The sequence below is a fragment of the Anguilla rostrata genome, chromosome 5, assembly GCF_018555375.3.
Source record: "Anguilla rostrata isolate EN2019 chromosome 5, ASM1855537v3, whole genome shotgun sequence".
In the NCBI taxonomy this organism is placed as follows: domain Eukaryota; kingdom Metazoa; phylum Chordata; class Actinopteri; order Anguilliformes; family Anguillidae; genus Anguilla; species Anguilla rostrata.
This window is the reverse complement of record NC_057937.1, coordinates 5933540-5956358: the sequence shown is the minus strand read 5'-3', so window position 1 is coordinate 5956358 and position 22819 is coordinate 5933540. Positions and strand designations below refer to the sequence as shown.

General features: G+C 43.8%; 1 protein-coding gene across 1 annotated transcript; it reads right to left on the bottom strand.

Annotated features, from left to right (window-relative positions):
• Positions 1-574: 574 nt before the first annotated feature.
• enpep (glutamyl aminopeptidase) lies at positions 575-21552 on the bottom strand. The gene is made up of 20 exons (XM_064334796.1): positions 20412-21552; positions 17334-17475; positions 15973-16104; positions 14735-14855; positions 14094-14248; positions 10659-10772; positions 10162-10296; positions 9663-9728; positions 9260-9325; positions 8773-8933; positions 8164-8246; positions 7864-8000; positions 7472-7527; positions 5916-6066; positions 5419-5492; positions 4963-5067; positions 3732-3902; positions 3008-3148; positions 2294-2375; positions 575-1583 (listed from the first exon to the last, which is right to left on the bottom strand). The coding sequence occupies exons 1-20, from the start codon at positions 21035-21037 to the stop codon at positions 1437-1439; spliced, it is 2865 nt and encodes a 954-aa protein (XP_064190866.1). The 5' UTR covers positions 21038-21552; the 3' UTR covers positions 575-1436.
• Between the last annotated feature and the right edge of the window lie 1267 nt (positions 21553-22819).

Genomic DNA, 22819 nt, shown 5'->3' with positions numbered 1-22819 from the left:
CACGCACGCGCGCGCATACACACACACACACACATACAGACACACACACGCACACACATACACACAAGCAACCTCTCTGAGAAGGTAGGAAGAGAATGACACGGGTCTTGAAACAAAAATGGTTTGTGCCCTTCTAGTGAGGAAATGAAAAACATCTATACTAAAAACGCTACCATCAAACGAGCGTCTGGAGGAGGCGGCAGGGGAGAGCGGGAGAGATGAGTTTTCGGCAGCTCCATGTAAACACACGCCCGGGGGAAAGCCTCGCGGGAATTCTGAGCTCTTGACGGATTCTATTCTCAGGTCTCTCAGCGGGATCCCCTGAACATTTTCCCCGGCAAGGAAACTCGCCAGGAGGGGCTGCCTCCCGGTTACAGCCACTAGAGGGCGGCAAAGCGCGCACAATATGCCACTGAAATCCTACACATATTTATTTATTAATAAAATTAATTAATTTATTTATTCATTCTTTCATTCATTCATGCCAAAACGTTTATTCGGGCAGGTTTTAAATATAAATATAATCAATAAAAAAACAAAAAACCCAGGCACATGTAAGACATAATTGCCATGATTCTCAACAACTTTGCCATTTTATTTAATATTCCTTTTTCAAAAACACATTTAAAACCATTCACAATTTTACAAAACTATACCAGTTACAATTGGCTTCGCATTAGTGAAAAATATAATTTATAAAAATACACTTCATTTTTACGAAAAAAAAAACAAACAACAAAAAAAAAAAAAACCAGACAGAAACAAAGAACCCATCCCATGTTACCCCCCGAGAGGTAACAGAAAAATGCACAAGCGATTATATCTGCAGCCACTGCCTGAATCTCGGAAACATTTCAGGACATCATGACTATGGTCACGTGGCTGTAATTCTGCACTATGTTTATTATGTTTTAGTAATTAATGCATTCTGGCTATGTATGATCAATAACTAAAATAATTTTTGCCGTGGCAAACCAGTCTTGCTAAAGTTCATCTGGCCCAGCTACCCATAGGATAGGATTAGGATTTACTTCCAAAAACATAGCAGTCTCTGGATTGTGCTCAAGCTAATGACACTGTGTGTTTCCATTACCTCAATAACATAACAAAAAAAAACATTTAAGGGTTTTGTGTTATATTCTTATCTAAATTATGACATAAATTATTACTGAAATTACAATAAGACAAACGCGTCTGAAGTGAATATTTGAAATATTCCCTCATATCTATAACTCAGTCCCCTGAACATCACATTATAAATACCAGGGTATAAATTATAAATACCAGTCTCGGGGCATCAAAGCTCTTCACAGTGGTCTCGTTTTTAACGCGGTAGTACACAGCTTACGCTTGCAGTTTGTGTACAGCTCCCATTAAGCACGGAGTGGTATTGGTTTAGACCCATTTTTGCTCCTCATCGCGGACGGCGGCAGCCTCTACACCACGTTGCTCTGCAGCCAGGCCTCGATCTCGCCCTTGTTGGTTTTCACCCACTCGATGTTGTTCTTCACCGTCTCCAGGGCCTGTTTCCGTGGCGTTTCCCCGGCGCCCGCCTCCGGGTACCGCTCGAAGAAGTGCTGCATCTGCATCGCAATGGCACAGAACAGAGTCCGCATCTGCTACAAACAGTCCTATACTACTAGCACACTGCTGGTACACTGCTGGTACACTGCTAGCACACTGCTAGCACACTGCTAGCTCACTGCTAGCTCACTGCTAGTACACTGCTAGTACACTGCTGGTACACTGCTAGCTCACTGCTAGTACACTGCTGGTACACTGCTAGCTCACTGCTAGCTCACTGCTAGCTCACTGCTAGCTCATTGCTAGCTCACTGCTAGTACACTGCTGGTACACTGCTAGCTCACTGCTAGCTCACTGCTAGTACACTGCTGGTACACTGCTAGTACACGCAAGCTCATATCTGGCCTGCCCCCAACCTGTTTTGCCTGCCTCTGAATGCATTGAATGCATTTTTAACCCTGTCCTGCACCCCCACATCAAAGAAATTTTGTTAATAATTTGCTGCTCATTGTTATAACTAAATGAATATAATAAATGTTCCCACACCTAAATTAATTAAATAAATAAATAAATAAATAAATAAATAAATAAATAAATAAATAAATAAATACAGGAAACTACAAGCCCAGAAACTGGAACTGCAGGCGATGCTCATCAGAGCCAAAATGGCTTCCCCACTGCTGGCTGGGAAACCGTTCCCCTTCGCATTAGATTAGATGTAGGTTCACCCGTCCCCCGTGGGTTCAGGGTGGGGTCACGCGCTGGTTACCTGCCACAGCTGGAGCTCTGTGTTGTAGGTGGTGGTGATCCTGGCCACCAGCCGGCCCAGGTTGCGATCGTTGATGGTGAATCTGACACAGGAAGGGAGGGGCACACAGGAGAGGGGTGAGTCCACCATGCTCAAAGGCCATGGGTGTTTCAACATGCACCTCGAACCCCCCCCCCCCCCCCCCACTGTACCCCAAAAATACCCCTGTTACACATTCTGGGCATGTCATATGCTCACACAGTGGTTAACACACTACCCTTTATTCATGGCTTATGAATATATTGGGGCTACAGTTTTTAAACCAATTTTTAGGGGTGCCTACAGTTACAATTGATGAAAAAGTCAGCATGAACACAGAACATGATAGCCCAAAACGCACTTTTTATATAATCAATTTCTAAATTTCCTTAAACTGTTAGTGATGTATTAAATTAGCAGAATGATTAGAATTGCTGTTACATGATACAGCATTACTATTGTTTTTAAGTAGTATGTATTCAATTCCTTAGACCGACTCTGTTAGTGCTGACACCTGCTGGCCGATTAGTACAAATACACTTCATAATAGTACCACTTCTCAGGAGAGAACTCGTATCATTGGACTGAATTGCTGATACATCTTTTTTCTTGGCGTACGTCTGTAATCGTGGGTTTAACAGGAAGCAAAATGTTTATTTAAAAAACATTCATAAAATCGTGTGACTTGACTCTTACCTGTTGACCAGGTATTCCCAGTTCAGAGTCATCCAATCCCAGGCCATGGTTTTGCCGTACTTGTTCAGGGACACGTATCTGATGAGGGTGAAGACGTCCTGGCTTCGCACCAAGCTCTCATTTCTGGAGGCTTCCAGCAACCTATCGGCAGAGAATCGCCCCCACCCCCCCGAAAAATATGCGGTGAGTGATCCGTTCGGCTTGGCCCTTATCAGCGTGTTTTCTCTTGTTTCCTTTTCTTTTGACCCACTCTTGCCCCGAAGAATACTTCTGGGGTCCCCTTTTTGTCCGCCAACCGAACCTTCGAGCATCACGTCTGACGTGTTGCTTTGCCCGAGGAGACGGGGCCCTGAGCTGCCGACTTCTTGGAATGTCTGAGTCACGCTAGCTGCAGCTCCTTCTGAAATCCGAACTGTTTTCAGGACCGTGAAAAAAAAACGGTAGGCTAGACGTTTCTAGGTCTTTTCCAGACGGGTGTAAAATGCAAATAACCCTTACACTGACATGACGACGTCTCTCAAAAAGCTCTCTCTCTTATCTCAAACAGCAATCGTCGCTTTGGTGAATTCAACTTTAAAAAAAAAATTCATCATTAAACCCACCCTTATTAAAGTCTCAATCTGTTAGGAAGGTTTTTTTGTGTTCTAAAAGGTTCTGCTAGGAAGGTTTTTCCTCAAACCCGAGCAGAGTTTCGCCACAATGATGCAAAAGGGGCGTGTCTTACTGGCTCAGCAAACTGACGTTCTCCACAGACGCCAACCCGTACAGGATCTTGTCCTTCTCCTGGGCCAGGGTGGTGGCCAGGTAGCGCTGGAACATGATGTTCCACTTCTCCACCGAGCCAGAGTTCTGCATGCCGTACCGGTACACCAGCAGCCGCAGGTTCACGCCCACACTGCACAGGTCAGAGGTCACGATGGGTCAAAATCTCCTGAGACAAAACATCACTTTCTGGACTTGGGAAGGTTTCCATTTATTATTATTATTATTATTATTATTATTATTATTATTAATAATAATAATAATAATAATAATAATAATAATAATAATAATAATAATAATAATAATAATAATAATAATAATAATAATAATAATTAAAAAAAATAATAATAATAATAATAATAATAATAATAATAATAATTTAAAAAATAAGAAGAAGAAGAATAAGAATAACAATAATAATAATAATAATAATAATTATTATTATTATTATTATTATTTATTATTATTATTGTTATTCTTATTCTTCTTCTTATTATTTTTTAAATTATTATTATTATTATTATTATTATTCTTATTATTTTTTTTTAATTATTATTATTATTATTATTATTATTATTATTGTTATTCTTATTATTCTTCTTATTATTTTTAAATTATTATTATTATTATTATTATTCTTATTATTTTTATTATTATTATTATTATTATTATTATTATTATTATTATTATTTTTTTTTAATTATTATTATTATTATTATTATTATTATCATAATTTTTTTAAATAATCATAATAATAATTTTGATTCCTTGTGTTCTTTTTATCTCTCAGTTAGTAATTCCCCTGGGTAACTGTCAGCCGATCTCATTTCTGTGCTGGCTTCTGTCTATTCGGTAGGGTAAATGCTAATCATTGCATTGGAGCACTGTACATCTGCCCCAGAGGACCCCCAGAACTAGTCAGCATTGACACAGTCCAGACTCGATCTAACCCATTGATTGAGAGAAATATGAACAGGACATTGGCATCATCACCATAGAATGCTTGAGTCTACGCTTACGGTTACTTCAAACAGACCACGGAGGAGCTCCACCAATCACAAGGTGCATCGGCAACAACAAACAGAACAAGGCAGTTTGGTGACTGGTGGAAACCTCTGGGGTCCCTTGCAAGGCAAGGCGAAATCACGCTTGCGCCTTATCCCTGTTTTGTCATTGGCGGGTCGAGCGGTCACCTGGTTCCCTGGGTTATCCATTGGTCGAACAGCTGAGTGGCCTGCTGAAGAGCACCGGGGTCTCCCATCCGGCAGGCGAGCCCCAGGACCGTCTCCCTCAGGAGCCTGGAGTTCACCGGGAGACACACACGCTCCAGCGTCACGCTGCACGCTTCATTCAAAGTGCTGTACACGCGGTCTTTCAGCTTAGGGTGTAGTCTACCCAATTCTGCAGTTTATAACAGTCCTTAATACAGTTTGGTGTTTCCTCCATGTTGAAATTGTGACATAATGTGTAACAGGTTAAATGGTTTTTTTTTACAACTTTTAAATAAAGTACAGTAACCTTTCCCGGCAATTCTAACAGCCTGTATTAATTTACTCAAATGTGCAGAATTTGTCTTGCGATCTCATGTGTGTATGCACACACGCGCACACACAAACATAGTGATTAAGTGGAAAAAGTGCAATTGTAACCTCTCTATTTGGCCTCCGGTGTCTTCCCAGCCCAAATTGTTAGCGATGGTTTGCACTTGATCACGGAAGTATTTCTGCAACAAAAAGAGTGACACAGTCAGAACAGAATGACTGACAGCCTGTCAGACAGTCAGCCTAAGTTTGACTGACATGTCAGTTTTGTAGGTGTGAAGTAGTCTGAGGCATAAGTGATCATCAAAAACAAGTCCTGTTTACCATTTTGCTTTAGGCGCAATGCCTCTCTCAGGCCACTAGGGGGGAGCCTTCACCAGAGACAGGGACGTCAGCTTTATCTATTCTGAAGATCTTCAAATAGGACTGCTCGAATTTTACATTTACAATCGAGGTAGTTGGGAGGTTTCAACGAGAGTAGAAAAACAGTTCTCGTTAACCTAACAGATTGTGTGCCTCCCTGACTAACTGAAGCTGGCTTCATCTGTATTTCTGGTTGTGTGAAAGAACATCAGTGTCCCAGAAGAAGCCATACAATAGCCTACCTGGAATATGAGGTAGAGGGCGTCGTCGTCCATCAACATGTCCCGTACGTAGGAGATGGAGGAGGACAGCCTATCCCACACGATGTACTCGGTCTCCACACTCAGGTATTTGGTTAGGTTGAAAGCGTTCCCGTAGTCCACGATATTCGCCCTGGTCCGACGAGCCACACACAGAGGAAACAAGAGCCAAAATGGCGGTCTTGACTTTGGGCTTCATTTATTTGTGTGATGTACAGTATTCCTCTACGGCGACAGTGACCAGTGACCCCAAAATGCTTTTAAGCAAACGGGGTGAATCCTCACTGGTGAGTAAAGGGGATAATAAATGGACATAAATGGAAATCAGCAAAAGGTAAATTCCGTACAGACATTAGGAATAATTTTTTTTTTCACATAAGGAGTGGTCAATGGGTGGAATAGCCTACTAGGTCACATAGTAGAGATTTTCAAGACTAGGCTTGATAAGGTGTTAGATACTATCCGGTCTGTAGGTAATCAGAGCACTAGGTACAGTTTAGTCAGGAAAATGGCAAGCATTGATGGGCCAAATGGCCTGTTCTTGTCATTATGTTATGTTATGTTATGTCATGTCATGTCATGTCATGTTATGAGTCTCAACAGAGGTTGAGTTGAGGTGCAAGATGCAATGTATGCACATTACACACACAAACTACTGCACTACGTTACATTACATTACATTACATACAGAGAAAGGGAAGCACACAGTAAAAGGGAAGCAAAGTGCATTCACCTGACTGATATGAGCAGTGTCAGATCTGGGAAGCAATTTTCCCAGATCAGCAAGTGTACGAGCAACATCAATAAATCACTAAATCTCAGTTAATGTATGCCAACCTCAAACGATAATTCCAATCATAAATTCATACTAACACCCAAATAAAACTATAAAACCATAAAGCACGTTATAGCACTACTAAAGTGACTGAATAAGATGACAGTGCTTGAGCAGGGGTTGGAAAACTCCGGTCCCGGTGTGTGTACAGGTTTTTGTTTCCAGCAATTACCCTGGCAAAATGAGCTGATTGGCTGCGGAACCCAAATAATGGTTCACTTGAAGATTAAATCGCAGTAAAACGTTTCATAAAGGGACACGAGAACAGACTTTGGCTGTTGTTCATGCGCTTATCAAGCTAAAATGTCCGATGCCCTTAATGTGAGGGCTAATGAAGTAATTAGGGCCAGACATTCAAGTGAAAATGAGAAATAGATAAGGCTGCCGTTGCCCACCTCTGCATTAGAGAGTGGGAATAGGGAGTGACAATGTAAACACCACATGACCTTCTGCTTCCCGTAATCCAACAAAACACTGTGTGGGGTCATTGAACCTGCAGGTGTATTTCATTTCCATATTTGAACACATATTGAGTTACCTTACATTGATTCCATAGGAGGGCCTTGTGCTTATTAAATTCAGCACGCCCTGGTTTAATGTGTGTGGAATGGCCTTGTGGTCAAGGAGGTTTTTTGATGACGCGGCACTGTGCTTAACAGCCCAAAAGTTGCACAGTTGGCGGGTGTGGCCCGTTGTGGCTTACCGTCCCAGGGCGAACACGTCATCGATGTAGCCACACCGATCAGCAGCGCTGTAGTCCTGTACAAAAAAAAAAGAAGTTCACACGGTTGGTTTGCAAGAATGCTGTTGCTGGTGATGAGAATGAGCAGTTTATCCTGAAGTAAAAAAAAAAAAAAAACTTTTTAAAGACAATGGCAAAGCGGTAAAGGAACTGGCAGAGTGGTGATATGTTTGAATGTTGAGTGAGACACTGTTATTGTAACTTGAATTATGGAAATTTGTTGCTTAATTATTATTAAGCCTATATTAATACGAATCAACTAATAAACACCTAATTAACAGCAATAATGCTACTAGTACCACAACTACTACTAATACTAATAATAATAACAATAATAATTATAATAATAATACCGTTCGGTTTGTGATGAGATTCTCGCTGATTGTGTTCCACATGTCGTCATGGTGATTGACCCGATAGAAGCCCATGTTATCTCTGTTCACCTTCAGAAGTCCATCCACGTTGCTGTCGTAGCCTGTCACCATTACTTCTGCACAGGACATAAACCAGCCAGTCACACATCCCATAATGCCGTGCACTGTGTAATCCCTGCAAATCTGAGTCGGCTAAATGTTTAAAAGCCAGTTGAAGGCTTGGCCTGTGATCTGTGAATTTTAGAGGTGGTTGATTATTTAAGGAACTGGCTGCTGTACCTGTCTGGCTCTTGTTAAATATGATGGTGCCGTTGTTCTCCCTGCCAAGAGAATGCCACTGTACAGGGATGGTCCATTTGTACCTGGAAAAAGAACAATAATAAAAAAAACATCTCAAAATAACTCACCAATCGTTTAGTGATCTATCTTAATAGGCTGATTTTCAAGAATTCTTAACTTATCGGTATTGAAACAAATGTGACTGTAAAGATACATGATAGTAAAAGACAGTACTAAAAAGGAGTAAATAGTATAATTATGCCCCATGTACATTTTGTGAAGTTTTTCTTCTGTTATTTTAGATGGTTTAAACAAACGCATACATGCAGGGATTCGGCAGGGTGATTTTCCCATTTTGGATTAACCCTGGTTTGTGACTGGACACTGCAGTCCACTGCCATAAAAAATAAATCGACCAAATTACACTTCAAAAGATATTAAACCATATTTTAGTGGGTGGGGCTAAGTTCTACAGCTTCCTCTTTAAAAGCACCGCCTGTCTTGTCCCTTGACGCATTTACCGTAGGCTAAACGCCTCTCCTATAGCACGAGAGTCAAATGGAGGATGGTTTGATTGGCAGTACTGTCGCCAAGGGTGACCGTGCTTACTGGAATGGGGAGGGGGGCTCTTCGGGGTTCGCCTTGGGGTCCAGCAGGAACCTCTTCTGTGTTAACGCGGCGTTTGCACCCGCAAACGATAAACTCAGAAGAGGATAACCCATCTGCTTGGTCCAGGTATCCATAATGTCTTCCACTGGCAACTTGCTAACCTAAACACAGCATTATTACTCCTACTCAGTAACCTAGATACAACATTGTTACTCCCACTCGGTAACCTAGATACAACATTAATGCGCTCATTTTCTGAACTCAAGTAGTGCAACATATTACCACACTGCAAACACTGATAGTATTAGTCACACAGTTAATCCATATGTACATGGTTTATTTTATTTATACATAGCTGTTTAAGATTATAATAATTCAGTTACTGAATACGTACATAATTTTGCTACCAATCAGTTTCTGCCTACATCGAGGTAAAAAAGGAATTTACTTATTTTATAAAATGGAAAAGGATTGTTACATAACTTACCGCTGCTAAAGATCTCCAAAAGTCTGCAGTTTTGGCATTCCTGTATTGGAAGTCTTCTAAATATTTCTTGGTAAGAGAAGAAACAAATGAATGTCAATGCTGCAATTGTTCCTGTTTCATCCATTTTTCAGTGTAAGGTTTCTTAATAATGCCAAGACCAGACAGGGGAATGTATGGGTTTTTAAATGTGGCATTTAAATGATGCTCTTAATCATATAGATCACAAATACATTTTAGCTGTATGGAGAGGTGTTGCAGGATGATCAATTTTCCTAAATAATTTTTCTCAAAATGATCTTGAATACATGAATCATACATTTTGTATAGCAGATAAATTAGACAGGGAGCACTGTGCTTTGGTGTGGTCTCAACAGACGTGAGGCACTGATGAGATTTCTCTCACCCGACATCCATCCCTGAACTTGTCTCTCCCCATCCAGTCTTCCAGCATCCGCAGGATCGACGCCCCCTGCAGGAGGGAGGTCAAATCACAACCGTTAATTCCCTCAAAGCAAAATTGCCGATTTTAAGAGTCCAGCATTCACATCGAACAGTCATCCTGTCCATCACCTGGGCATGACAAAATGATTTCAGTAGTTTTACGTGAGGTTTTTTTTATTTTTTTATGAGGGCACGCCTTTCCTGGTCCTATTTTACTGTCCTTGAATGTCAGTGATCTTCATTCCTGGTCCTGCCGGGCTGCTGGGTCTGCTGGTTTTTGTTTTCACCTTAATATCATCAACCAATTAAGACCAAAAAAACCAGGTGAGGTGAGATAACTGTATAATCGATTGCTTTAATTGATCGATGAAGTGCCAAGTAACAACAAAAAGCAGCAGACCCTGTGGTTCTCAGGGAGCACGAATGAAGGTCGTTATTGTAGGGGAAGAGGAGGATGTCACCTTGCTGTAGGAAATGCCATCGAACACAGAGGTTATCTCAGCGGGCGTGGACACATCCACGATGATGGGGTGGGAGGAGAGGAGGGCGTCGTCCACCATCACCGGCAACACGTCATCGATGATCATGATGTCACGCTGGGCGGGGCAGAGGAATGTGTCCCATAGGGCTTAGCGAAAGGTGACATAATGTCTGTAGTTTGGTTTGGGGGGTGGGGTGGGGGGGGGGGGGGGTGGGGGCCCTTGATGTAACTACAGTTACAAAGGGAGGGAATATTCCCATGGACATTTTCAGGGAGCTATGACTTCTGGGAATGCGTGGGAGAATTATCACTGCAGCGCATGCACAAAAATATTTTACAATTAAACATGGTATGTGTGAAAAAATACTTTTTTAACTGACTATTTACCAGCCTATCTGTCTTCTCTGGTGCAAGGGAGGTTTTTCAGGGTTTGATATTTTGACAGCAGAAAAAAAAGAAAAAAGAAAAAAGCCTCACCATGTTCCAGGTGGGTTCTGCCTCCTCTACGCCCACGTACTCAAAGAAGCTGGCGAAGCCTTCGTTCAGCCACAGGTCGTCCCACCAGTCCATGGTGACGATGTTCCCAAACCACTGCAGGGGAACAGCGGAAGGGAAAGCACGTTGGAGCGCGACGGGTTGACTCACGTTGGCCGAATTCGGTGACTCACGCTGAGATAGTAATCCAGGACCGTGGAGGGTCTGGGGTTGGTCTCTGCTCCTTGCTTAATTCGTGCTCTGCATGTCGAACCTGGCTGACGTACTGTGATGACTGTACACTCGCATTACACATCACCTCTTAATGCAAGAGGAGGTCTATTTCTGTTAATTGGCTGTCTCTTGTCAAAGGCTTGTCGCCAGACATACTGTGAGCTTTGCGTAAGTGAGAAAGTTCCAGTAAACGAGGTGAGGTGGTCTGTCAAACCGATGACAAACGGTTCCTGTTTGGGACTTAGAAATGGACTACATTACATGAGACCAAAGAGTGATAGAACTATCTTGCCTACCCAAGGACAAAAGCATAAATAAAAAACACGCAACTATCCATCAATAAACAACAAACCACAGCTTCTGCTTCACACCAAACATGTTCCCTATCGTGTAATAGGCATTTATAATGTCATTTTAGTTAACTGATTTCCTCGATAATTCATTCTTTTGTGTCTATTCTAAATGTATCCTCAGTATCTTGTTTTGGTGCACCAGGCACAAGGATGGATGCTGCTTTTGTGTGAGTACGAACTAAGGCCACATTATCATAAGAGTTTCTTCATTTTTGAGGACATTGGAGTACAGAAAGGAGTGGAATCTATCAAACATTGCCTTAAAAGTTTTTATTTTTACAAAAATACCTCTTCAGTAACAGTGCCATAGGGATAAATGGCCAAATGGATTATAGTATGGGAAAAGAATGAAATAAATTTTTTGGTAGAACAGATTATTATTTTTTTTTCTGTCAGGCCTGGTTTCACTTGTGTGAAAAGGCCTCATCAAATATTCAGGGTTTTAAGAAATATTTACCAAACCCCAGAGAAGGACCGCGGTGCCCATGTGGATCTGCTCATATGAAATGAGGCGCAAAATTTAATTGTGCGCCACGAATGCGCACGTGTCCGGGGTCAGACTCTCAGAGAGAAGCTTGAGGGCCCTTAAACACATTGATCCCTGATAATATAACAACGCCACACATTTAATCTGTTCAATCTGATACACAACTCCTGACAATAATAATAATAATAATAATTATCATTATTATTATTATTATTAGAATAATAGCTAGAATATTAAAAGAAGAAGTCAGTGAAACTGGGACTGATATTCATGAAGGTACTTTCACCTTTTTAAAGCTGAAATAAGATCACAGTGCCCTGGAAGTCCCTTAAAATAACCAAGCCTCTTCGAGGCTCATCGACTGAAGTCAGAAACTCGTTAAGGCAGCCTGACCTCGGCCTCGTTTTTAATCGTTTCGCGGTTGCCGTGGCGCGTCACGGCTCGTCCCGTTAAGGCCGTCAGCGGAGGGGCTTCGGCAAACGGTCCGGCGTTCGCGCTCCACACGCTCCGTTTAAAAAAGAAATACGCGCGCGGCGCACGGATCATCTGTTACCAACACGCTTCCTGCGACATATTTACTTTACGACGCGGCTAAGAGAACGGCGATGTAACATTAGCGGTGAGGACCGTCACGCTTTTGCGCGTTAGCGGAATTCTGGGACGACGCCCAAGACTTGACTTTTTTTTTTTTTCTTTTTTTTTTTTTCTTTAAACATCTGCAGAACAGAACCGTCTGTGCCGAGCTGCGCTCTCGCCACCACTTCTTCACACATCTGAGCGAGAGCGGACCCTCCTCCCCGGCCCAAATGCGAACCACATTACGCTACCGCTGGGAGGGGGCCAGCCGGTTCCAGGCTCCTCTATCACAGACCTCGCCGCGTCCGCGCGACTCCCTCTCCCTGATTCTCCACATCTGTCTGTCAGTTGAATTGTGCTACACAAGGGCCATGGGCCGGTTTCATTAAGCTTATTCCCCTCCTTTTCTATCCACCCTTTATTCTACTCTCTCTCTCTCTCTTCTCATCTCTGTGCTTCTCCCTTTGTTCCTTCACTGTCTCTCTCTCTGCCTCCCCCTTCTTCTTCTACCATTCCGTCCTCTTAGGACAGAAATCATGTAACCATCACGGCTGCCGGCCCCCGCCCCGCTCTCCTGCCCTCGCCTCACCGCACCGCACCCGCCCCACTGGGCCAAACCGAGCCAATTAGTCACACCCGGCCAGCTCACTAAATAAACTACCGATAGTGCCTCCGTCTTGCTATTCTCATCACAGCTCTCATTGAGAACTCATACAACGGGTATGGAGTGCCTGAAAGCACTTATGACCGCAGGGCTTCTGCTGTCTGTTTCCCGTTCCTTTAGGGCAGGAAGATTATCAGTTTGTTCTCTAGATCGCCTGTAGGAGGTGCTGTTTCTGCGATAGAACTGAATTTTTTTTTTTGACTTGGGGTGTCAAACCAAGCCCTGGGGGCTGGGGGGGGGGGGGGACACAGTGTATGCAGGCTTTTGTAGTTGTCTGTCAAACAGCAGCCAAGCCAGGACCTGACAACAAGGTGTGTGGTATCTTTAGTGAGTCAGGCAACTTAGATGGATTACTTGCTGAAACCAAAATCAAAAACCAGCCACTCCAGGAAAGGTATACACCCTCACCTCTCACCCTTTTAGCAGTAACTCTCAATGAAGCCCCCACAACACCCCCCCCCCTCCCGAACATGAACGGCAGCAGGGCCACACCGATATTTCTGTCACTCACATCATGTTCAGCCGTTTGACTCATCCCTCCTGTCTGTCCCTTGACCTTAAGGTCAGCACTGTTATGAATCCCCACCTCAGTTTCCGTACTATATAAAAAGCACTTAAGGACATTTTTTTAAAATGAACACATGCTGGGAGACAGGAGCACAACTTGATGAGAGTATTCAAACCCCTGATTTGAAAATGTTTTCGCACATCTTTGACCTTTCAGCTCGTGACCGCTCAGCAGGAAGGTGTCCCGGCACGTGGCACTGATATCGCCGTCGTAAATCGGCTGTGTCAGAGACCGATCGACGTGATAAACGACCACACGTTGAAGCACTCCTGACGCGCTCGTCTCTCACGGTGCCTGTTCATAAAGACCGTCACCGCAGGTAGCGAGCGACGCCGGGCCGGATCTGCGCCGATTCCAGCCAGGTAGAACCGACTTCGGGCCAGAACCGGGCCCGACCCGACCCCGGGTCGCTTGCCAACCCGGAACGGCGGGCTTTTGAACCAAGTCCCCCCGCCCCATCTGACGCAAAGCTCTCTCGCTTGAGCTGCCGCCGTCCCGTTTCGACCGTGCTGCCGCGCGCGTGACCGCAGGGAATTGTGGGAAGACGCTCGCTCACCTGATGGACCAGCTCGTGGGAGATGACGCTGGCCACACGCTGCTTGTTGTAGGACGATGACTCATCCTTGTCGTACAAGAGGTTGTTTTCCCTGTAGGTGATCAGGCCCCAGTTTTCCATGGCTCCCGTCCCGAAGTCTGGGATAGCGATCTTGTCTGCGAAAGACCAAACACTGGGCTTCAGATCTGCGGAATGGGTCCCCCAAACTGCCGCCGTGGTACGGCTTGTTTCTGAGACCTACATATCTCATTTCTCAAGTGTTTTGTTGAAAACAAGAGGAATAGCCTTTAATAGGAAAACCACTCAAGTGCAACCCAATGGAGATGTACTCCAAGGAACACGTGCCAGGGCCAGTATTTCACATTCTAGAGATGTCAACCCTGACAACTGAAGAAAGAAATACCTCATCCATGAATAGAGCGAGTGTGCAACAAACACATGTGAGTTTGTCTGAAAATTATGCAGCAGGAGAAGAGCTTTAGTAGGATATTCCTGGTACAACGAGATAGCATTCATAGATGCTTGGTAAGTCCACTAGTACGGTTTCCCTCGGCTTGTGCATTTAATTGGAAACCCCAGTGTTGTTTTTCCTCCGCGGAATACCCGTGGGACTAACTGACGAGGACGGGGGAGATAATTACCCAGCTTGGGAAGGGAGTAGGTCATGTTGAAGTAGCTCTCAAAGTGGTCGAAGATTATCTTGGTGACGTTGGCCGCGTATTCCGCGGTGGCAATCTGCAAGGGCTGTGCGTAGATCCGCAGCTGCGGGGAACGGAGAACACGTCAAATTTACGTCCGCGACGCAGACATCCCGCCATCTTCTCATGCCCGCACATGATGCAATGCGCCCTTATGTAGCACGGTCCTCTAACGAACAAGGGTCTATTTATATAAATCATAATTTAAAAATTCATAACAGTTTGAAGACAGGAACTCATAAGTAAATACAATTAATCACGCCTGGCTTTTTGAAGTGTGTGTCTCTGGCTTTAAGTTGTCCAAGAGAAACTCGAGCAATCTACTTTTTTATTTTTCCTCTTTGTTTTTATCGTATTTTTTTTTTTCACTTCTGGATCAAAGCCAGAGGGAAACTCTGTTTATGTGTCAGAATTCAAGTCCAGAGTCACTGTTGCTTTATGCAGAGCAGATGAGCTCATTGCATTGGCTTCAACATTCAGAATCCACTTTCTTTTTACTGATATGGTGCCTTGTGTGTTCTATGGCACTCTTGTGTGAAAATATAGCACACTGATTGTATTGCTCCCTAGATTGGCAAGACTTGCCTTTTTAAAATCAAATTAAAGATAATGATATACAGGAAAAATGTAACTTTTATTACTATTATTTTATTGATAATAACCTGCCTCCACTGCCTTTACTGAAAGCAATAGGTTTTTAGGTTTTTAAAGACATTATTATTATTGTTGTTGTTATTATTATTATTTATCATTTTTTAAGTAGTGCTGGCCAGAGCCAGAGTTAGAGAAGTAAACAGGCCGTCCTAGAAAATTATTCTTTCCATCCCAGCTCAAGCTGTTTTGTTCATTTTTTAATGAGATTATTTGAGTTTGCTGAAGGCATTGTGGGTCTCTAGGGAGCGAATGGAGTCCAGGTACGTAGTAAACTTGGCACTGGCAGAATACTCTCCTTTCTGCTTTCAACATACCAACAGACAGGATACTCTGCTCTAAAACTGCTGTTTTTAGTGCCCCTCTGATTCTAGACAGCAAAGAAAATCCTCCACTGATTCAAGACAGCAAAGAAGATCCTCCACTGATACAAGACAGCAAAGAATATCCTCCACTGATTCTACACAGCAAAGAAGATCCTCCACTGATTCAAAAAGAGCATGCGGATAGTAAAGGAAATGACTGCTTACAGGAACCCCTCGTGACGAGTGTCTTTCCACAAATGTAAACTGGTGCACGGCGAAACACACCAGGTAGGTGCTCATCGGGACTGATAGCTCGAAAGTAGTTTTGGTCTTACTACCAGGGAGTTCTTCTGTTTTCTGTGGGGGGGGGGGATAAGACAAGGAGTCAGGGTTAGCGGAATTCTTACCCGAACTTTGCCCTGGTTTTGTCTCTGGTGACCTGAGACAGAATGACAGCAGCCTGATTTGGGCTAACATTTTTCATTATTCATTATCAACGTTCACTCCTCTCAGTTTATCTTTACTCCCAACCCTGCTAGTGAAGCAGACCATATAACTACTGAACAAAAAGTTCTACAGACTTACTTCAGCAGCAAGCCTTGGACTTTTGCTTTTTTTTTCTTCAATTTATATGTTAAGGACCATGTATAGTAACATGAATTTCCGTTTATATTCAATATAACAAAAAATTATTCTCCAGTCTGCGAGCAGATATATAGTCAAACAAATAAGAACAAAGCATTCAACCTGAATGGAATAAACTGACATTGCAAGAACATGGCACATAACATTGAAATATTCAAAAATCAGTCAAAATTGCACATCTGAGCGGGAATTTTTCTGTTGGATTTAAATTCATGTGTATATATAAGATTGAACTTCGTGTGTGCAGGTTTGACCAGCATCGATCAATGTTGTGACAGCTGTTTATTAATTTATTTCATTTTTTTTGATTGATAGGCAGAGCATTACATTTTTAGCTGCTTTACTGGAGAAGGCTGACTGTCCAAAATTGGTAGATATTAAGGAATAACAGTCTCCTCTGGTGGAGGTCCAGGTGACTCAGTTGCTTGGTTCTAAACAGATTTAGGTGAAATACTTTAGCCTGTTTATATAAAGGACCCAAGACTAACCCCTGAGGCACCCCCAATTCACTGTTCACCCATACATGTTGTATCCTGCCAAGTAAACAATATCCCATTCATTTCAAGCGTTTGATGAGACGTTTACACACCCTAGTCATTAAGGCCGATTCCAGCAAGACGCTTGCATAATCAGCTGGCTGTAGCCAAGAGCTAAAAACAAATTGCCCAATTCTGGCCAGATGTTGGCACATTAGCAAGATCCTTCTGGCATATGATAAAATCTTTCCATGTAGGTGTCAACACACACACACAGCAATGTACTGTTTTGGCAAACTCTGTCTGCCAAAACAAAAAAACATTTGGACAATTAATTACAAGAAATCTTGTGAATGAAACAGAGTTGTAAAGCAAATAGAGTTATTTATCACTATTATAGTTATAATAATAATACATTATTATTATTATCATTGTTGTTGTCATTGTTCATGTTTAACACCGTACCTCGACTGGCATATTTGACAGGGCACCGTACGCTTTGTCGTGAGTAATTGAGATTTTGTAGGTGGCCTTCTTGTTCGGTTCATCGAAACAGGGGAAGGATTTTCGGGCATCCGTGGGTTCATGGTCAGTGGCCGCGATTTTTCTGGAAATATAACATGGTAAAAAAAGAACAAAGATAATTGTCATCACATTCCTTGAGGGGCTAGGATAGTATAGTGGAAAGGGAATGGGCCGTGTAGCCTAGTGCTCGCAGGCTTGATCCTCCAGAAGGATACTCTCATTGTTCCCTTGGGCAAAATAATTGACAAAACTTTCTGCAGCATTTCTCCATCTGCTCAAAAAGGATACTATGTTAAATATAAAAGCTATATTAGTCCCCCTGGATGAGACTATCTGCCAAATGCCTGCAATGGAATGTACATTCAAATCCTTTAGACCAGGGGCGTCCGATCGTATCCGAGAAGGGCCGATGTGGGTGCAGGTTTTTGTTTTAACCCAGCACTAAGACACCTGATTCCACTTATCATTGTTTTAATTGAAGACTGTGATCAGTTAATCAGTTGAATCAGTTTGTTGTTGTGCTGAGCTAGAACAAAATCCTGCACCCACACTGACCCTTTTCGGATAAGGTTGGATGCCCCAGCTTAAGGCCATGACCACGCTATTGCCCACAGCATAGAAAAACGTATGGAAACTATCAGTATGTTCTGCTTTAATAACTGTTTCCCTGTGTGCTGAACATGACTTTGGGAACAAAATCAGCATTAAAATTGACTTAACTGGGCATTGGGTTTATGCATCCATTCTCCCTATTCCAAGAAATCGTTCTCTTTGAAAGTCAAGACAAATAGAGATATTTCGTCATATGCAACTGGCACAGAGCCTGAAGTAGCCAAGTAAATGCATTCTAAATCATGCCATTCTTTGAGTAATTCATTTAAGGCCTTTATTTTTTACGTTTTTATTTGTTCCTTATGCATGTTATGCAGGGAATGGTCATGAGCAGGGGGCGAAAAGTGTTGCGGGAGGTAACAAACAATGTGCCCGTTGCTGAAGTGCCGTACCCTGAAGTTAAGGGTAAAGTGTTTAGATCAAATCTGGGCCAAAGTTGAACTCGACGCAGATAAAATCCCGGAAAAATCAGCGGAAAGCAGTGAGAGTTTTTTTTAGGGAGCAAAGTGCGGGGCTGCGCTTATAATCCGAGAGGCAGAGGGCAAGTCTGCTGTTTCGTTTCTGACGGCGGGACGTTTGAGAGAAGACGACGGCGTCGTCGTTCTGCGCGGTTTGACGCGCAATCGCGCACATTCCTGGAAAGTCTGGCTTTGAAATCATGCAGCCCGTCTCAGTCCGCTGGTCTCGTTCTCCTAACGCTGGGCTGACAGGAAATGGAGTAAAACAGAAGAGTGCACTTCCCCTGTGCTTTTATGGTCAGAATTAATGTTGCTTCCCAAAAAAAGAAGAAGCGAAAAGGTATTTTGAGGCATTCTGAAAGAACACTGGAGCTATTTAGCAGATTGCACTACATCTCTCGCCCCCCCCCCCCCAAGTCACAGATCATAGACTTATTTTAAAGCCCATACAATTTAATGCACTGCTGTTTCGAAGCAAAAAGGGCAGTCTGGAGCAAGTATTTGAAATGGTTCTGGCACTGTGGAAGTTTATAAACAGCTGAGAGTGTGTGTTTGATTGCAAGTGCGAGCAGGTGTGTCTGTTATGTAAGAGAGTGTGTGTACGCATGTAAGTGTTTCAGTGCATTATGACTACACAGATGCTGAGAGATTTCGTGTGTTTACGTCTGTGTCTGTGTCTGTGTCTGTGTGTGTGTGACCATTTTAGTATGTGTGTACCGTGCGCATCTGTGAGTGTGTACACATGTATATCAAATCCTACATTTCTGCCATTCACCACGAGAGCAGCAGTATGGTTTTGAAATAGAAAATGGAGTGTGTGCCTTATATTAATGCACCTATATTAATGAGTCTAGCATATATATATATATTATATATATATATATATATATATATATATTATAATATATATATTATATATTATTGTGTGTGTGTGTGTGTGTGTGTGTGTGTGTCTGTTATGTTCTTCACTACCCTAAGCCACTCTGGATGAGAGTGTCTCAGCCAAGTGATTGCAGAGTGTTGTGTGTGTGTGTGTGTGTGTGTGTGCGTGCTGTCCATCTCAGTTGGACAGCACACATGTTGTGGTGCATGGTGGGAAGTTTCACGCAGAGGAGGGAATGTTTGTGGAACAGTACGGAGCTGCTTCGGACAGCTGGCCCATTCCTGACCCACAGCTCTGCCTGAGGAGAGGCTGCATGAACGAGCCGCTGTGATTGGTCGAACTCCGCAGCTTTAACGATGAGTGAGCCGCTGCGATTGGTCGAACTCCTTGGCTTTAATGCGTAACGCTGCCAAACCATTCTAATCCCAATTACTACTTCCTCTCTGTCTGTTATTCCAAGCACATTCAAGGACGCCTGCATTTAGAGAAAAAATAAATGGGTACTCAAACTAGCCTCTGACAGTAGGCGTCTAATTAGAGCTTAAGGTTAATTTTAAGTTCTGTGTACGATTGCCATAATTATTTGGAAACTGTGTGCAGGGAGAGACACACCTTGCCTTTTGTCAGACCTTGCTTTTTTAACCCTGTGGACATCCCTCTGCTTTCTGTCTGCGCTTTCCCTGTTTCTAACTTGCACAAGCTGGCCTGGGAACTCGCAGGATTTTTGTTTAAAGTTCTCTTACGTGTGTGTTTGGTTTTTGTATTACCACGCAGACCGCGCGTGTCTGCCAAGTGACGGAAATGTAATGCAAATGTAAAGTTTTTGTTTGCTTAGCAGTGCTCCGGTCCAGCTACGGTCGCCTCCCGAGGCATAAATCAAGTTGAATTGTGTTGAGCTGTCTGCCCTTGAGGGGAATAACCCTGTGTTTGAGCCGCCGAGCCTGTTTTAGAGCTTACTTCAGCAGGAGAAGCTGTCGCGCTCTCCCCGCTTGCGGCTAAAGACGCGGAGAGCGTGAGCTACGGAGGCGGGCGCGGGGCGCGGTTTCGGCGCGGGGAGGCACTTACCTCAGAACCCCGTTCTCCGTGTAGGTGGTCCGGTAGAATCCCACCAGGGAGCCGTTGAGCCAGCCCCGGAAGTCCAGCGTCAGGACGTAGGCCTCGCCGGGCCCGTTGGCCGCCAGCTGCTCGGCCGCCTCCACCACCACGTACTGCTGGGGCTCGTACTCGAAGCAGCCCTTCAGGGCCACGTCCATCCGGTCCTGGCCCTTCTGCAGCTGGAGCCGGGGTGGCGCGCTGACGAAGGTGTCCCGGATGTGGAGCCACAGGTGGCGGGTGGGCTGTGTGACCGCCAGGTGGATGGAGACCGTCCCGGTGTAGGAGTCTGCGTCCAGGTCGGGCTCCAGGTGAAGGCCGTAGCGGGACGGGCGCACGTAGTCGGGCAGGCGGAACTCGGTCCACCCGCCGCTGGTGTCCTGTGAGCGCAGGCAGGGCCCGCGGCTGAGGTCTGGTTTCGGGGGCTCGGTGGGTTTGGGGGTATCCTCGCAGGGGGGGGAGGGGGAGGGGCGGCTGAGGCCCACCCCGAGCCCCACGGCGACGGCCGCCGTCACCGCCACGGCGCAGATGAGCAGCGCGTGCTTTCGCCGAATGCAGTACCGCTTCTCCGCCTTCTCGAATTCCATGCTCTCCGCCATCGCCGCTCGCCCAGAAAAAAAAAGCGAGGGGCTGGTCTAGTCAGGGGGGTGGAGGAGGGAGGGGAGGCGGGGGGGTTCCCGAAAAAAAAAAAAAAAAAAAACGCGCTCGCCGACCTCTCCTGCGCCCCCTGCTTCCGAACCGATGGAGGGAGGAAGAGAGAAGAAGGAAAAACAGCCGAACACCTCCGGGGGGGGTGGGGGTCCCCGAAAAAGCAGCAGAAACAGGACAGACCCTCCTTCGGTTGTGCGCCGAGGTTCTTTTTATCCGTCCGAGCACCGCCTTCTGCAGGAGAGAGCCTCACGGAGGTGGAGGAGGTTATTCAGAGAGGGAGAGAAGGGGAGAGAAAGGGAGAGAAGGGGCGAGAAGGGGAGAGAGACAGAGGGAGAGAGAGAGAGAGAGAGAGAGAGAGAGAGAGAGGCGCGTAAGAGAGGTGCCTGTTGAGAGGCCGTGTGTGTGGGAGAGTCGGTGCGAGCCGAAGTCCAGTTGGACGCAGACAGTGGAGGGACCCAGCCTGGCTGCTCTATTCATACGGCCCCCTGGTTAAACATAAATCAGGGCCACATTAATCAGCGCTCACGTGCCAGGGCGCTGTCAGGAGCCAGGAAGCAGCGTTTGCAGAGAGATCTGGGGGGGGGCGGGGGGCTGGCGGGGGGGGAGGACGCTTCCTGCGCAGCAAGCCTCCCAGCTCGGCCCGTAATTGAATGATAACAGTTTATATTTAACGCCAGAAACGTCGAGCTGGACCTTCAACTCGTACAGTTAACGAATGAGACAGATAAAGCGACAGGAATATTTTAACCCTTCAAAGGTGTAGGATCGCAAATGTGTGATTAGAATGTTCACGACTGAACATTCTAACGCTGATGTAACAATCACTGCTGGTGACTGAAAGTTCTAGAACTCTTTAGAATCTTGAAAACACATTTGTAAAAACCTACTGTTCAGAGGGTTAAGATCTTTTTTTCCCCAAGGAGTCTTCATTTCAGAGGAAAAAACCTTTTCTGTGAAGTTAAATGTCTAGTAATTAAATTTCAACAGAGTTTACGTGAGTCCAGTGGGGACCACATGTACACTGTAAGAGTTAATTTAACATTACTTAAGTTCATTTTAGCTGAGTGTTCATTGTTGTTTGTGTTTCTGGGATTTCTTTTTTTTTTTGTTCTCTGATGACAAAGCCAAGTTTAAATGTTTCTTAACACCATGAACAAAAGACATTTCCAATACATGACCTTATGTATATATTTGTTAAAATAAAAGGAATCTTTATTATATTTAATTTCTTAATATTGCATATATAAAAAATGATTTATTACAGTATTTAATACAATAGTATTGTCATACGTGCTGCGTGCATTTGCCATACATTTTCCAAACCTTTTGTGTCATGAAAACACACAAATTCCTAAGGTTTTTTTAAAATGACTTTCATCTTCTCTAAATGCAAGGTTTCTCTGCTTTCTCATATGTATGATTCCTCTAAATATTTTCTTCAGATTAATACATTTTCAAGACTTTTGCAAACTAAATTCCTTTTATCGGTGTTTTTGTGTGAAGTCAGATTAATTAATTAATTAATTAATTAATTAATATCATTATAAATATTTTAAATAAATATTATTATAAAAACATATTGCCATTGTTATTATTGTTATTGTTGTTGTTATGATTATCATTATTATTACACAGAGGCAAGCTTTTTTTAAAAATGAGAAGTTGGTCTGAATGAAAACAACCAATCTTACAACAAATACTCATTCAGCACGACCATAAAAGGGCAGAGG

Coding starts and splice junctions, on each gene's coding strand:
- enpep (XM_064334796.1), bottom strand. CDS start 21,037: ATGGCGGAGAGCATGGAATTCGAGAAGGCGGAGAAGCGGTACTGCATT. Junction 10,297..10,658: donor CAGAACCCACCTGGAACATG/GTGAGGCTTTTT, acceptor TGCCCCGCCCAG/CGTGACATCATGATCATCGA. Junction 1,584..2,293: donor CAGAGCTCCAGCTGTGGCAG/GTAACCAGCGCG, acceptor ATTGCGATGCAG/ATGCAGCACTTCTTCGAGCG.